At 37.5% G+C, this 15,793-nt stretch overlaps 1 protein-coding gene across 1 annotated transcript; it reads left to right on the forward strand.

Annotated features, from left to right (window-relative positions):
• Positions 1-7,031: 7,031 nt before the first annotated feature.
• Positions 7,032-8,156, forward strand: LOC147504413 (uncharacterized). The gene has a single exon (XM_086605197.1). The coding sequence runs from the start codon at positions 7,032-7,034 to the stop codon at positions 8,154-8,156; it is 1,125 nt and encodes a 374-aa protein (XP_086461323.1).
• The last annotated feature ends 7,637 nt before the right edge of the window (positions 8,157-15,793 follow it).

A 15,793-nucleotide genomic window follows, 5' to 3' on the forward strand; every position in this document is an offset into this window, starting at 1 on the left:
GGGTCATTGCCATGGTTCATGACTAAGGGCAAAGGTGTATGGTTCAAGGGCTCATGACTAAGGAAATGGTTCGGACCCAACTGGCCAAGCCCAAACCTTAGAACCCGAAAGTCTAAAACCAATTTATTTATTCTACCTGACCCAATTGGGATCTATATTAAGTCCTATGGACTGGCCCCAAGCAATATTAGAAACCGCCCAAAACAGGTTAAGTGGTTCGGTCCAAAATTGAACTCAAAACCGCCCAATCAAAACAAAAACTGATGTGGTCCGGCCCAAAGGAAACTAACTAGTTTTTGGACCAAAGAAAACAAATAAAAGGTTGGCCCAAACAACTAACACAAACCGGCCCAAACAAAACTACCAAGGCCCAAAAACTGAACTCGGCCCAAAACACAACTGAGTTCGGCCTGAAAATTAAACTGAAACCAACCCAACAAAACAATCTAAGTTTTGGCCCAAAGACTTAAAAGAAAATGGACCAAACCAACTAAAACAAACCGGCCCAAACAAAACAAAACGAGGGCCCAAGAACTGAAACCGACCCGGGCCCAAGCCCAAGCCCAAGCCCAAACCGATCAACAGTTCTTCTTCTCCACCAATTTTCTCCTCCACCAGCCACCAAAACGCGCTGGCCACCCACTCCCATTTCATCAAGTCGGTTAGGCTCCCCCTCCAAATCCAAACAACATTAACAAAGGCAAAAACTCCATCCACCTACTCGATAACCCATGCTCAAAACTAGATTTACAATTTCGGACCGCCATTAAAGCTTGTTCCAAGCTCCAATCGACAGCCCCCACCCAATCCAACATCAACCCAACTACCACCAGCCAACCAACAATCAAAAAGTTTACAATAACAACAACCACAACCGTATCTAAGTTGTACAGGACGTCTGGGCTCGTGCTCCATTGACGCACCTTCAAGCTTCGAACTCACCCCAACCCGCATACAACAACAGCCCAACATCCATCCCTAAACACAGTTCAATCAACATACTTCACCCATCCACCCCGACAGTTTAACCATCGATTTCAATCTCGACAGTTTAACCACCCATATCAACTAACAAATACCCCAAACCACAGTTCAAATATAAACATCTACACCACCATAGTATGGGTATGATCAGGAGAGTTCAAATGCTAGACCTGATCGATTTCCTCTTTTGGGCTTGGCGACGCCATTAATTACCCATCAATCAAGCGGACGATTAAAGGTCGAATATTCCAGTCTCAACAGTGTTTCGAAAGACCGTTTAAACACATTTTAACAACTACAGAACTACCGGACGATTAACAATAACCGAATAAATGAACAGTAAAATCTAGTGAAAACATTGGACAGTACAACGGTTTCTGTATACCGGTGAAGTAGAAAACTAACTACTCACCTGTATTAACAGCTCCTACGAATTCCTCCGAGTCCGAGTCGTCGCGCTCCACCCTCCAGCAATCCAACTTTTATCTCTGCCTCTATTTTCATTATTTTTCTATTCTTCCAGAACCCTATTCTCTAAAACAATGTGTTTATATACTTGGGTCTGAAACCCAAGCCCAACACAGACTCGGGCCCAGAAAAATCAGGCCCGCGTATCCCAAATCCAATCCAGCGAATTTTTAAATAAATAAATAATTAATAAATATGTATTTTAAATACGGACGTTACACAAGGACTCAATGTTTTGCATTTAAACAAATGCAAGCTCACATGTAGATGCATTCAATCAAGTGTTTTACATTTATTCTAATGCAAGCTCAAACGTAGATGCATTCAGTCAAGTGTTTTAGATTCATTCTATTACAAGCTCGTTTGTTGACTCGTTCATTCAATCAATCAAGTGGTTTACTTTCATTCAAATGCAATCTTGCACGTAGATGCACTCAATCAAGTGATTTTAATTCATTCTAATGCAAGTTCACACATAGATGCATTCAATCAAGTGTTTTGCATTCATTCTTATACAATCTCGCTTGTAGATGAGTTAATTCAATCAATCAAGTGTTTTGCATTCATTCTAATTTTTTTTTTTTTTTTATTGGAAAGCGAGGTTGTTAACGGGGTCCCCTACCCCTTTTTATTATAAATGAAAAGTATCAGCCTGTTACATTCTTACATATAATTCTAATGAAAGTTAACTAGTAGATGCATTCAATCAAGTGTTTTGTATTCATTCTAAGTGATCAGATAAAAAATATGCGTTTTTATCCTTTTGTAATGCTTCAATTATGTGAAATTATATATAATCAATAATATACAAAACTCAAGTTTTATAGTTTTTCAGGGATACAAGCCTATTCTCGGACCAAATACAATACCTCAAATGGCGTGATCTAGAGCAAAAAGGGACCTTATGGGACAACCGAGAAAAACAATTTGAAAAGTCACCTATCAAAGTCAATCAAAGTCAAAGCCAACGGTTAAAGTTCAAAACAACTCAAGGGTCCAAAAATTCAACAGTTTAGGAAACACTTCATGGCTTCTAGGACCAAGGACTCAACCTTTGCAAGACAAAGACTCCACGTTTTGCATTATTCAAATACAATCTCACACATCGATGCATTTAATCAAGTGTTTTGCATTCATTCTATTCTAAGCTCGCTTGTAGATCGCGTTAATTCCATCAATCAAGTGTTTTGCATTCATTCTAATGCAAGTTTTTTTTTTTTGGCAGCAAGTTCATAAGTAAATACATTCAGTCAAGTGTTTTGCATTCATTCTAATTGATTAGTTTTCAAATATGTGTTTTTATCCTCTTGAAATGCTTAAATTATGTAAAATTATATAATCAATAATGTACAAAACTCATGTTCTTATCGTTTTTTAGGATAGAAGCCTATTCTGGACCAAATACCTCAAATGATGCAATCTAGAGCCAAAAGGAGATTAAAAAGGACTTTATTGGACAACTGAGAAAAAGTGCCAGAAAGACAACGGTTAAAGTCAACAATCAAAGTCAAAGTCAACAATCAAAGGTAAAAGTCAACAATCAAAGGTAAATATCAACACTTAAAGTCAATTTAGGGATCCAAAAATTCAAAAGCTCAGGAAACACTACAAGGCTTCAAAGACCAAAGACACAAGTAAACCTTTTACAAGACAAGGACTCAATGTTTTGCATTCATACTAATTCAAGCTCACACGTAGATGTATTCAATCAAGTGTTTTGCATTCATTCTAACGAAAGCTCAAACGTAGATGCATTTTGTCAAGTGTTTTGCATTCATTCAATCACTTGTAGACGTGTTCATTCAATCAATTAAATGGTTTGCATTCATTCTATTGCAAGCTCGCTTGTAGACGCGTTCATTCATTCAATCAAGTGGTTTGCATTCATTCTAATGCAATCTTGCACGTAGATGCAAGTTTTTTTAATTCATTCTAATGCAGGTTCACACATAGATGCATTCAATCAGGTGTTTTGCAATAATTCTAATACAATCTCGCTTGTTGATGAGTTAATTTAATTAATCAAGTGTTTTGCATTCATTCAATCAATCAAGTGTTTTGCGTTCATTCTAATTCATCAGATAAAAAATATGCATTTTTATCCTCTTGTAATGATTCAATTATGTCAAATTATATAATCAATAATGTACAAAACTCATGTTTTTATCGCTTTTTCAAGATACAAGCCTATTCTGGACCAAATACTTAAAATCACGTGATCTAGAGCCAAAAATAGCCTAAAAGGGACCTTATGGGACAATTGAGAAAAACTGCTGAAAAGTCACCAGTCAAAGTCAAAGCCAACGGTTAAAGTTCAGAGATAACTCAAGGGTCCAAAAATTCAACAGTTAAGGAAACACTCCAAGGCATCAAGGACCCCTTACTCAACCCTTTGCAAAACAAAGACTCCTCGTTTTGCATTATTCTAATACAAGCTCACTCATCGATGCATTCAATCAAGTGTTTTGCATTCATTCTATTTTAAGCTCGCTTGTAGATGTGTTAATTCCATCAATCAAGTGTTTTGCATTCATTCTAATTGATCAGTTCTCAAACATGCGTTTTTATCCTCTTGTAGTGATTCAATTATGTAAAATTATATAATCAATAATGTACAAAACTCATGTTTTTAAGGATTGAACCCTATTCTGGACCAAATACCTCAAATGACGTGATATAAAGCCAAAAGGATATTAAAAAGGACATTATGGGACAACTGAGAAAAATTGCCAAAAAGACAACGGTTAAAGTAAAAAATCAAAGGTAAAAAAGTCAACGGTTATAGTCAACTTAGGGGTCCAAAAACTCAAAAGCTCAAGAAACAATACAAGGCTTCAAAGACCAAAGACTCAACTCAACCCTCTACAAGACAAGGACTCAATGTTTTGCATTCATACTAATGCAAGCTCACACGTAGATGTATTCAATCAAGTGTTTTGCATTAATTCTAATGCAAGCTCAGACGTTGATGCATTTAGTCAAATGTTTTGCATTCATTCTATTGCAAGCTCGCTTGTAGACGCATTCATTCAATCGATTAACTGGTTTACTATTCAAATATAATCTTGCACGTAGATGCATTCAATCAAGTGTTTTTAATTCATTCTAATGCAAGTTCACACATAGATGCATTCAATCAAGTGTTTTGCATTCATTCTTATACAATCTCGCTTGTAGATGAGTTAATTCAATCAATCAAGAGTTTTGCATTCATTCTAATGCAAGTTCACTAGTAGATGCAGTCAATCAAGTGTTTTGCATTCATTCAATCAATCATCTGTTTTGCATTCATTCTAATTGATCAGATCAGCATAATTTCACAGTTTTGCTTTAATGGTGGCAAAAATAGGGTGATTTTAAGCCTTAGGGGTAGTTAGGTCATTTTACACAAAAAATCAAAAAAATCAGAAAAAACATGGAAAAAACACACGGTTTAGGTTTTTCAGAGACAGGAAACCCTAGCACACCAACTAGGATAGGGGACAACAATGATGATTGACCTTAACTTGAATCATCGGATGAGGAGGGTGATATAGAACTCATTAGGACAACTTTGTTAAAGAAATATGGAGTCGGTTCTTTAGAGAAACTTAGGAGAAGACTGGATGTTGAGGGACCCTTGCCTGGAGAAGATGTTCAAGAACGTATCAGGTTTGAATCTAATGTAGAAGCAGCGCTCGCATTACAGGAAAAGAAAGCGAGGGAATTTCTTAAGGAGCAAGCTAAGGAGGCACAAACAGCAAGAAGCACTGAAGCCATAGCTGCATCCAAAAATAGCGCAAGTGTGGAGCAACCAACGTCTAGTAGTATCCTAACTACTAGAATGGAAGGAAGCAAGATGAAAGGAGATGCACTTGAATATGAGAAAAAACGACATGAAGGGGCTGAGGGTAGAAACATAACATCTTCGAAGTGGAGGTAATTGCTCCCATAAAAGGCGATTACCGCGGTAGTCTGGAGGGGCATCAATGCTAATCTTGGTCAAGGGATGAAATACACTCACGTAAGGCTCGAGGATTTGGAGGTTTCAAGTGTTGAAAGGGCACCGAGATAATAGGATCCGAGAATGAAATGGGAACAGAGACGGCTACTACTGGAAAAGTGACTCTGGAACAGAACAATGAAAACAATGGAGAGGCAAGGCGAAAGAGCACTTGGGCAGAAGTGATTGGAAAGACGGCAGCAGGGAAAGAGGAATTGCGATATGTGCCGCCAACCATTGTAAATGGCAAACCGATAATCCATGTACAAAGCTCGCAATTTGCGGGGTTTAACAAGAAATTCGAAAATCTGGTTGTGGGTTCTTTTGTGGGGAAGAGGATGAACTACAACTTTGTTAAGGAGATAGTTAGTAGGACATGGCGGATAAAGAGTTTCGTAATGAAGCCTTATGGAGAAACGATGTTTACGTTCCAATTTGAGAAAGATGATGATCGAAAGGCAGCTTTAGATATTGGGTCGTTCCATATTGCGAGTAAACTGTTTGTGGTTAGGCCGTGGAGACTTTTTGTCGAGGCAGAAACGCGAGAGCTGAAAACGATCCCAATATGGGTAGTGGTTAAGGGACTGCCCATGGAAATGTGGAATAAGGATGGCTTTAGCCAAGTGGGAAGTGCTGTCGGAATACCCATGTTTACAGACCGACTAACGGAAAACATGTCCAGAACATCCTACGCAAGAGTGTGTGTAGAGATTGATGTGCAATGTCAATACCTAGATAACATTACTGTGGTGCTAGACCAAAGAAGGGCATACAAGGTGGATTTTGAATACAACTGGAAGCCGCCAAGCTGCCAGTCATGTAAGGTTTTCGGACACACGATACAGAGCTGCCCAAAAAGGCCTATAGCAGAGAAGCCAAAGGCAGATAGTGGAGGGAATGCGGTGTGGCTGAAAAAAGAGGTAAAGGTGGTTGATGTTACCAAAGAGCTAGAAGGAAAAAGTGAACCAAGCATGATAGTAGCATCAGAGGAAAACAAAACACACCACGCCTTGAAGAAAAAGGCAGAGGTGCAAGAAGTCATGCAAGTAATAGATAAAGGGGGATGGGAATCGCCAGGTAAGAAGCACAGAAGCAAGGCTAAAAGTAATGAAGCCATGAACAGCTCAGAGAGAGATGGTATGAGGGGTCCAGAGAGTAGTAGTCTCAATCTGAAAAAGGAGTACAAAACAAGATTTCGCAGAAATTGAAGAGAACAATAAAAGGAGACTTTTGTGATTCTACATGAGGACAATAGATTCAAGCTATTATCTGAAACCGAACTTCGATGGAGAAAATGTAGCTTGATCATACAAGAGATCACAAAGATGAAAAAAAAGTGACCGAGTAGCGATAGAGGTGGGGGAATGGAATTTCCAAGAAAGAAAAGACGAGTTCTAGTCGTCAAGGTTAAATCTAAACACTTAAATGATAAGTAAAGCCTGCTGGAACATGAGGGGCTTTAACAAAGCTTTTAAGCAGGTTGAAGTCCGAGATATGGTGAGGAAGTTTGATATAAGTATAATGGGTCTAGTTGAAGCGAGAGTAAAGAAAAATCGAGATAGAGATTTTTTTTAACAAAACTTTTTGAGAATGGCAAATGGAATGTAATGCTAATGGAGATGATTCCGAAAATATATGGGTATGCTGGAATCCTAGAGAGTGTGAAGCCAAATTGATGAAAAAAGATGAACAGCAAATCACTATGGAGGTGGCAACAATTGCGGGGGAAGAGTTTATAATGACAGTAGTGTATGGCAGTACCGATATGGGAACAAGGAGGCAGCTATGGAGGACCATCATTGAACTTTCTTGCACCATTCAAAAGCCGTGGGTTGTAATGGGTGACTTCAATACAATATTAAGCGCCAAAGAAAAGATAGGAGGGATAGAGGTCAGACCATATCATTTCGCAGACCTCTTAGATTGTGTTAGTATTGCGGGTTTGGTGGATATCAAAAGCAAGGGGAATTTTCTCACATGGTCCAACAAACAAGAGGTCAGAATTAGTAGTAAACTTGATAGAGTGATGGCTAATGCGGAGTGGATGGGTGAATATGGGGATTATGAGGCTGATTTTTTGAATCCAGGAGCAGTGTCAGACCACTCGGCTGTTGTGGTGAGATCGATAGCTCAAAGAAACCAGAAAAAGAAGGCGTTCAGGTTTTTCAATTTCTGGTATAAGGAGAGAGACTTTATGCTTACAGTTGAGAGAGCATGGCAAAGTGCAGTGGTGGGTAACCCAATGTTTGTTTTCATGAAGAAACTCAAGCTAACCAAGTCCGCACTCATACAGTGGAACAGAGATAGAGTAGGTAATGTGGTTAACAGAGTTAAAGACTCAAAAGCAGCTATGGATTTGGTGCAAACTGAATTACAATCGCGGCCAATGGATCGAGCACTTATAAGAAAAGAAAAAGAAGCCATCACAAAACATGTCCAAGCAGTTACATCCGAGGAGGATATGTACAGACAGAAATCGAGGGATCAAGTCATTGTACTGGGAGATAACAATACAAAATACTTTTTCAAATCGATGCAAGCCAGAAGAGTAACTAACAAGATATCTTGCCTAAAAGATGACTCTGGGAATGTTGTTCAAGATAGCAATGCTATTGGGGATGAATGTGTGGCCTTCTATACAGCTCTATACAGTCCAAATAACATGCAAGAAGTGGATTTCAGTGGTTTTCAACAGATGGAACCCCAACAACACCGGAAATAGAAGAGTATGAGCGATTCTGAGAGAGAAGTGACTTCGAGATGAAATTATAGAAGCTCTTTGCAGACATTGGTAATGATAAGGCCCCGGAAGTGGCGGGTTCTCATCCTTTTTCTATAAATGCACTTGGAGAATCATCGGCGAAGACTTTATAAGGGCAGCAAAGAATTTCTTCCGATCAAATCAGATGTTGAATGAGGTAAACTCCACCAATATTACTCTTATTCCTAAAGTGCATATACCTACCTCGCTGGGAGATTACAGACCCATTGCCTGCTGTGGTGTCATGTATAAATGTATCACCAAGGTACTGACAAGAAGAATGAAAGAACTGATGCCTAAGGTGATTAATCTAAACCAATCAGCCTTTATTACAGGAAGGAGCATACAGGACAACATCTTGTTATCTCATGAAATTATGCACAATTATCATCGTGATCACCACCCTCCAAGATGTCTTTGTAAAAGTGGATTTGAAAAAGGCTTATGATTCGGTGAGATGGGAAGCAGTGGAATATGCCATGAGAAGAGTGGGTATACCAGAGAGATTCATTGCCTGGGTTAGAACCTGTGTGGAAACAGCATCTTACTCCATAATGATAAATGGATCATCTTATGGCTATTTGAGGAGGAAAAAAGGGATTCGACGAGGGTGATCCCATATCCCTTACCTTTTGTACTTGTAATGGACTTATTTACGGATATTATGATGCATAGTGTGAGCCACGGGCAATACAAACTGCATTATAAGTGTGTAGATCCTATTATTACACATCTGTCCTTTGCAGATGACTTGATGGCATTTATGAACGGAGATGTACAATCTGCTATTCAGCTCAAGCAGAATCTGCAAGTCCTTGAGAACACTACTGAGGGGTTACAAGTTAATTTACAAAAGAGCAACATCTTCTTTGCGGGAGTGGATGATGCGGTTGCATAGAAATTGAGCAAATTCTGCGGTTTGAAAGAGGGTGCTACTGTGAAGTACTTGGGCCTACCTTTAATCACTACGAGGTTAAGGTCGACTGATTGTTGTTCTTTATTGTTGAAAGTGGCTAAAAGAATTCAGAGCTGGAAGGGAAGACTTCTATCTTATGCAGGAAGGCTACAGTTACTGAAGGCGGTGTTGAACAATCTAAGTGTATATTGGATGGCCTCATACGATACCACGAGAAGACTTATGATGATATTAACAGTTTGTGCCGGAATTTCCTTTGGATTTGACCAGATTGTACTCAGTCGCATGCACTTATAGGGTGGGATGACATCTGCCATCCATATGAAGAGGGTGGAGTGGGGATCAGAAACTTGGAAACAGCTAATAAAGCAGCTACTATGAAACATGTCTGGAAGATTGTTACAAGGGCGAGAACTTATGGGTGAAGTGGGTGTATAAAAAACCCGATAAGAGGCGAAGTTTACGGCTCTTAAAGACTCCACAAGGCGCGCCTTTCGTGGAGTTGGCGGAATATTCTCAAGGCAAGAAAGGAGGCAGCAGAAATAGTGATTCATCAAATTGGTAATGGACGCGAGACAAGTTTCTGGAATGAACCCTGGAGTGATGCTGGGATTCTGAGAGACAAATTTCCTCAGGCCTTATGGTATGATAGTACTTGTAATGTGAATAACAGAGTATCTGATTTCATCGAGGAGGGAAGATGGAGCATTCCGCAGAGAATTCTAGTGCACTTTGCTGATTTTCGAAGGGAGCTAGAACAAGTTGAGATTATGGGAATGGAAGACAAGCTGGTCTGGACGTCGTCTGTACATGGTGAGTATAGTATGAAAGGGACTTATGACAGCATAAGGAGTGTACAACAAAAAGTACGCTGGGCCAAGTTAGTGTGGTATACAAACAGAATTCCACGCCATTCAGTCATCAGCTGGTTAGCTTTAAAAAGGGGACTCAAGACATTACAAAAACTGAAGGAGTGGAACAAAGTATCAACAGATACATGCGTACTCTGCTGGCAAGGAGTCGAGACAGAGGAACATATCTTCTACAGCTGCAGGTTCGCAAAGACAATATGGGGTTCGCTACTTCAGAGAATGGGTTATGTAAGATTGGTTGCGAACTCATGGGAAGGTGAGATTGAATGGGTGATAGCAGAAACACGAGGAAAGGGATGGGAACAAGATGGTTTGAGGCTGGTGTGGAATGCATTCATGTATAAGACTTGGAAAGCAAGGAATGACCGTATATTCCAGAACAAACACTCTGATGCATACCGGTGGTCGATGAAGTGTTGAGGAGATGCTAGGACCAAATTCTTTGGGACTAAACATTCGAATGGAGCAAGGCCACGATGCTCGAACTTCATGGAAAAGTGGAATATGGACATTGGTGTGAAACAGAGGAACTGTATGTACTCGCAAATGGGCGAAAGGTGGAGTGGTATTTGGAACCTTAATCGATGGTAACGCAGCGGCAAAGGAACTGGCGGGAAGGCGTGACATTACGAATGATAAAGGAGAAGTTTTGGCAGCAAGTAAGGGAAAAGCAAGCACACATGATATCGCACTAATAGAACTACAAGCAGTTCAGCAAGGATTGGGAATGGCAGCGCGAAAGGGCATCAAGAAAATCGAGGTACAAACTGATTCGACAAATGTAATATCGTTTCTGAACACGAACAAAAAGTACCCTTGGGCGTGAAGCAATGATTGAGTATCAAGAATTTGAAGGAACGGTTTGAGCATTTTCAAATTAATCACATTATCTGAGGGGAAACGAGCAGTTAGGTGATGCATTAGCGAGGAATATTCCTACTGTTAGCTACATAGATTTAGTTCCAAGTTCATTTTCTGAGGATGTAAAGAAAATAATATTTGAAGATGCTAGTGGTAAACAATATCTAAGATTGTAATAATTCAAATTGTTTTTCTCCTCTATGAGGAAGGGGTAGGGGACCTCTTAATTAAAAAACCCCGCTTACCCACCAAAAAAAAAAAAAAAAAAAAAAAAAATTGATCAGATCCAAAGTATGTGTTTTTATCCTTTTGTAATGCTTCAATTAAGCAAAATTATATAATCAATAATGTACAAAACTCATGTTTTTATCGCTTTTAGAGTACACAAGCCTATTCTGGACCAAATACCTCAACTGACATTATCTAGAGCCTAAAAGGGACCTTATGGGACAACTGAGAAAAACTGCTGAAAAGTCACAAGTCAAAGTCAAAGCCAACGGTTAAAGTTCAAAGACAACTCAAGGGTCCAAAAATTCAATAGTTCAGGAAACACTCTAAGCTTCAAGGACCAAGGACTCAACCCTTTGCAAGACAAAGACTCCACGTTTTGCATTATTCAAATACAATCTCACACATCGATACATTTAATCAAGTGTTTTGCATTCATTCTATTGTAAGGTCACTTGTAGATGCATTAATTCCATCAATCAAGTGTTTTGCATTCATTCTAATGCAATTTTTTTTGTAAGCAGGTTCACAAGTAAATACATTCAATCAAGTGTTTTTCATTCATTCTAATTGATCAGTTTTCAAACATGCGTTTTTATCCTCTTGTAGTGCTTCAATTATGTAAAATTATATAATCAATAATGTACAAATCACATGTTTTTATCGTTTTTTAGGATAGAAGCCTATTCTGGACCAAATACCTCAAATGACTTGATCTAGAGCCAAAAGGAGTCTAAAAGGGACCTTATGGGACAACTGAGAAAAAGTGCCCAAAAAACAACGGTTAAAGTCAACAATCAAAGGTAAAAGTCAACAGTTAAAGTCAACTTAGGGGTACAAAAACTCAAAAGCACATGAAACACTACAAGGTTTCAAAGACCAAAGACTCAACTCAACATTTTACAAGACAAGGACTCAATGTTTTGCGTTCATACTAATGTAAGCTCACACATAGATGTATTCAATCAAGTGCTTTGCATTCATTCTAATGCAAGCTCAAACGTAGATGCATTCAGTCAAGTGTTTTGCATTCATTCTTTTGCAATCCCGCTTTATAAACAGCGTTCATTGAATCAATTAAGTGGTTTGCATTCAACCTAATGAAATCTTGCACGTAGATGCATTCAATCAAGTGTTTTTAATTCATTCTAATGCAAGTTGACACATAAATGCATTCAATCAGGAGTTTTACATTCATTCTAATACAATCTCGCTTGTAGATGAGTTAATTCATTCAATAAAGTGTTTTGCATTCATTCTAATGCAAGTTCTTTAGTAGATGCATTCAATCAAGTGTTTTGCATTCATTCAATCAATCAAGTGTTTTGCATTCATTCACACATAGATGCATTCAATCAAGTGTTTTGCATTCGTTCTAATACAATCTCGCTTGTTTATGAGTTAATTCAATCAATCAAGCGTTTTGCATTCATTCTAATGCAAGTTCACTAGTAGATGCATTCAATAAAGTGTTTTCCATTCATTCAATCAATCAGGTGTTTTGCATTCATTCTAATTCATCAGATAAAAAATATGCGTTTTTATCCTCTTGTAATGCTTCAATTATGTCAAATTATATAATCAATAATGTACAAAACTCATGTTTTTATCTCCTTTTCAGGATGCAAGCCTATTCTGGACCAAATATCTCAAATGACGTCATCTAGAGCAAAAAAGAGACTAAAAGGGACCTTACGGGACAACTGAGAAAAACTGTTGAAAAGTCACCAGTGAAAGTCGACAATCAAAGTCAAAGCCAACGGTTAAAGTTCAAAGACAACTTAAGTGTCCAAAAATTCAACAGTTCAGAAAACACTCCAAGGCTTCAAGGGCCAAGGAGTCAACCCTTTGCAAGACAAAACTCCACGGTTTGGATTATTCTAATACAAGCTCACACATCGATGCATTTAATCAAGTGTTTTGCCTTCATTTTATTTTCAGCTCGCTTGTAGATGCGTTAATTCCATCAATCAAGTGTTTTGCATTCATTCTAATATTTTTTTTTTTTTTTTTTTTTTTTTTTTTTTTTTTTTTATCAGCAAGTCCACAAGTAAATACTTTCAATCAAGTGTTTTGCATTCATTCTAATTGATCTGTTCTGAAACATGTGCTTTTATCCTCTTGTAGTGCTTCAATTATGTAAAAATTATAATCGATAATGTACTGAAGAAGAACTCATGTTCTTATCATTTTTAGGATAGAAGCCTATTCTGGACCAAATAGCTCAAATGACGTGATCTAGAGCCAAAAGGAGACTAAAAGGGACCTTATGGGACAACTGAGAAAAAGTGCCAAAAAGACAACAGTTATAGTCAACAAGGTCAACAGTTAAAGTCAACTTAGTGGTCCAAAAACTCAGAAGCTCGTTTGTTGACTCATTCATTCAATCAATCAAGTGGTTTACTTTCATTCAAATGCAATCTTGCACGTAGATGCACTCAATCAAGTGATTTTAATTCATTCTAATGCAAGTTCACACATAGATGCATTCAATCAAGTGTTTTGCATTCATTCTTATATAATCTCGCTTGTAGATGAGTTAATTCAATCAATCAAGTGTTTTGCATTCATTCTAATGAAATTTAACTAGTAGATGTATTCGATCAAGTGTTTTGCATTCATTCTAATTGATCAGATTAAAAATATGCGTTTTTAACCTCTTCTAATGCTTCAATTATGTCAAATTCTATATAATCAATAATATACAAAACTCATGTTTTTATAGCTATTTCAGGATACAAGCCTATTCTGGACCAAATACAATACCTCAAATGACGTGATCTAGAGCCAAAAAGGGTCCTTATGGGACAACTGAGAAAAACAGCTGAAAAGTCACCAGTCAAAGTTAACAGTCAAAGTCAACGGTTAAAGTTCAAAAACAACTCAAGGGTCCAAAAATTCAACAGTTCCGGAAATACTTCATGGCTTCTAGGACCAAGGACTCAACCATTTGCAAGACAAAGACTCCACGTTTTGCATTATTCAAATACAATCTCACACATCGATGCATTTAATCAAGTGTTTTCCATTCATTCTATTGTAAGCTTGTAGATGCGTTAATTCCATCAATCAAGTGTTTTGCATTCATTCTAATGCAAGTTTTTTTTTTTTTTTTTTTTTTGGGATGCAAGTTCATAAGTAAATACATTTAGTCAAGTGTTTTGCATTTATTCTAATTGATCAGTTTTTAAATATCCATTTTTATCCTCTTGTAATGCTTAAATTATGTAAAATTACATAATCAATAATGTACAAAATTCATGTTCTTATCGTTTTTTAGGATAGAAGCCTATTCTGGACCAAATACCTCAAATGATGCGATCTAGAGCCAAAAGGAGATTAAAAGGGACGTTATAGGACAACTGAGAAAAAGTGCCAAAAAGACAACGGTTAAAGTCAACAATCAAAGTCAAAGTCAACAATCAAAGGTAGAAGTCAACAGTTAAAGTCAATTTAGGGATCTAAAAATTCAAAAGCTCAGGAAACACTACAAGGCTTCAAAGACCAAAGACACAAGTAAACCTTTTACAAGACAAGGACTCATTGTTTTGCATTCATACTAATTAAAGCTCACACGTAGATGTGTTCAATCAAGTGTTTTGCATTCATTCTAATGCAAGCTCAAACATAGATGCATTCTGTCAAGTGTTTTGCATTCATTCTATTCCAAGCTCGCTTGTAGACGCGTTCATTCAATCAATCAAGTGGTTTGCATTCATTCTATTGCAAGCTCGCTTGTAGACGCGTTCATTCAATCAATCAAGTGGTTTGCATTCATTCTAATGCAATCTTGCACGTAGATGCAAGTGTTTTTAATTCATTCTAATGCAGGTTCACACATAGATGCATTCAATCAGGTGTTTTGCAATCATTCTAATACAATCTCGCTTGTTGATGAGTTAGTTTAATCAATCAAGTGTTTTTCATTCATTCTAATGCAAGTTCACTAGTAGAAGCATTCAATCAAGTGTTTTGCATTCATTCAATCAATCAAGTGTTTTGCGTTCATTCTAATTCATCAGATAAAAAATATGCGTTTTTATCCTCTTGTAATGATTCAATTATGTCAAATTATATAATCAATAATGTACAAAACTCATGTTTTTATCGCTTTTTCAGGATACAAGCCTATTATGGACCAAATACCTAAAATGACGTGATATAGAGCCAAAAAGAGCCTAAAAGGGACCTTATGGGACAACTGAGAAAAACTGTTGAAAAGTCACCAGTCAAAGTCAAAGCCAACGGTTAAAGTTCAGAGACAACTCAAGGGTCCAAAAATTCAACAGTTAAGGAAACACTCCAAGGCTTTAAGGACCAAGGACTCAACCCTTTGCAAAACAAAGACTCCTCGTTTTGAATTATTCTAATACAAGCTCACACATCGATGCATTCATTCAAGTGTTTTGCATTCATTCTATTTTAAGCTCGCTTGTAGATACGTTAATTCCATCAATCAAGTGTTTTGCATTCATTCTAATGCAATTTATTTATTTATTTATTTTTTTTATTAGCAAGTTCAGAAGTAAATACATTCAATCAAGTGTTTTGCATTCAATCTAATTGATTAGTTCTCAAACATGCATTTTAATCCTCTTGTAGTGATTCATTTATGTAAAATTATATAATCAATAATGTACAAAACTCATGTTTTTATCGTTTTTTAGGATAGAACCCTATTCTGGACCAAATACCTCAAATGACGTGATATAAAGCCAAAA

Source organism: Coptis chinensis, chromosome 4 (genome assembly GCF_015680905.1).
Source record: "Coptis chinensis isolate HL-2020 chromosome 4, ASM1568090v1, whole genome shotgun sequence".
Classification (NCBI taxonomy): domain Eukaryota; kingdom Viridiplantae; phylum Streptophyta; class Magnoliopsida; order Ranunculales; family Ranunculaceae; genus Coptis; species Coptis chinensis.

Bases quoted from the DNA above. Each gene is read 5' to 3' on its own strand.
- LOC147504413 (XM_086605197.1), top strand. From the start codon at position 7,032: ATGGAATGTAATGCTAATGGAGATGATTCCGAAAATATATGGGTATGC.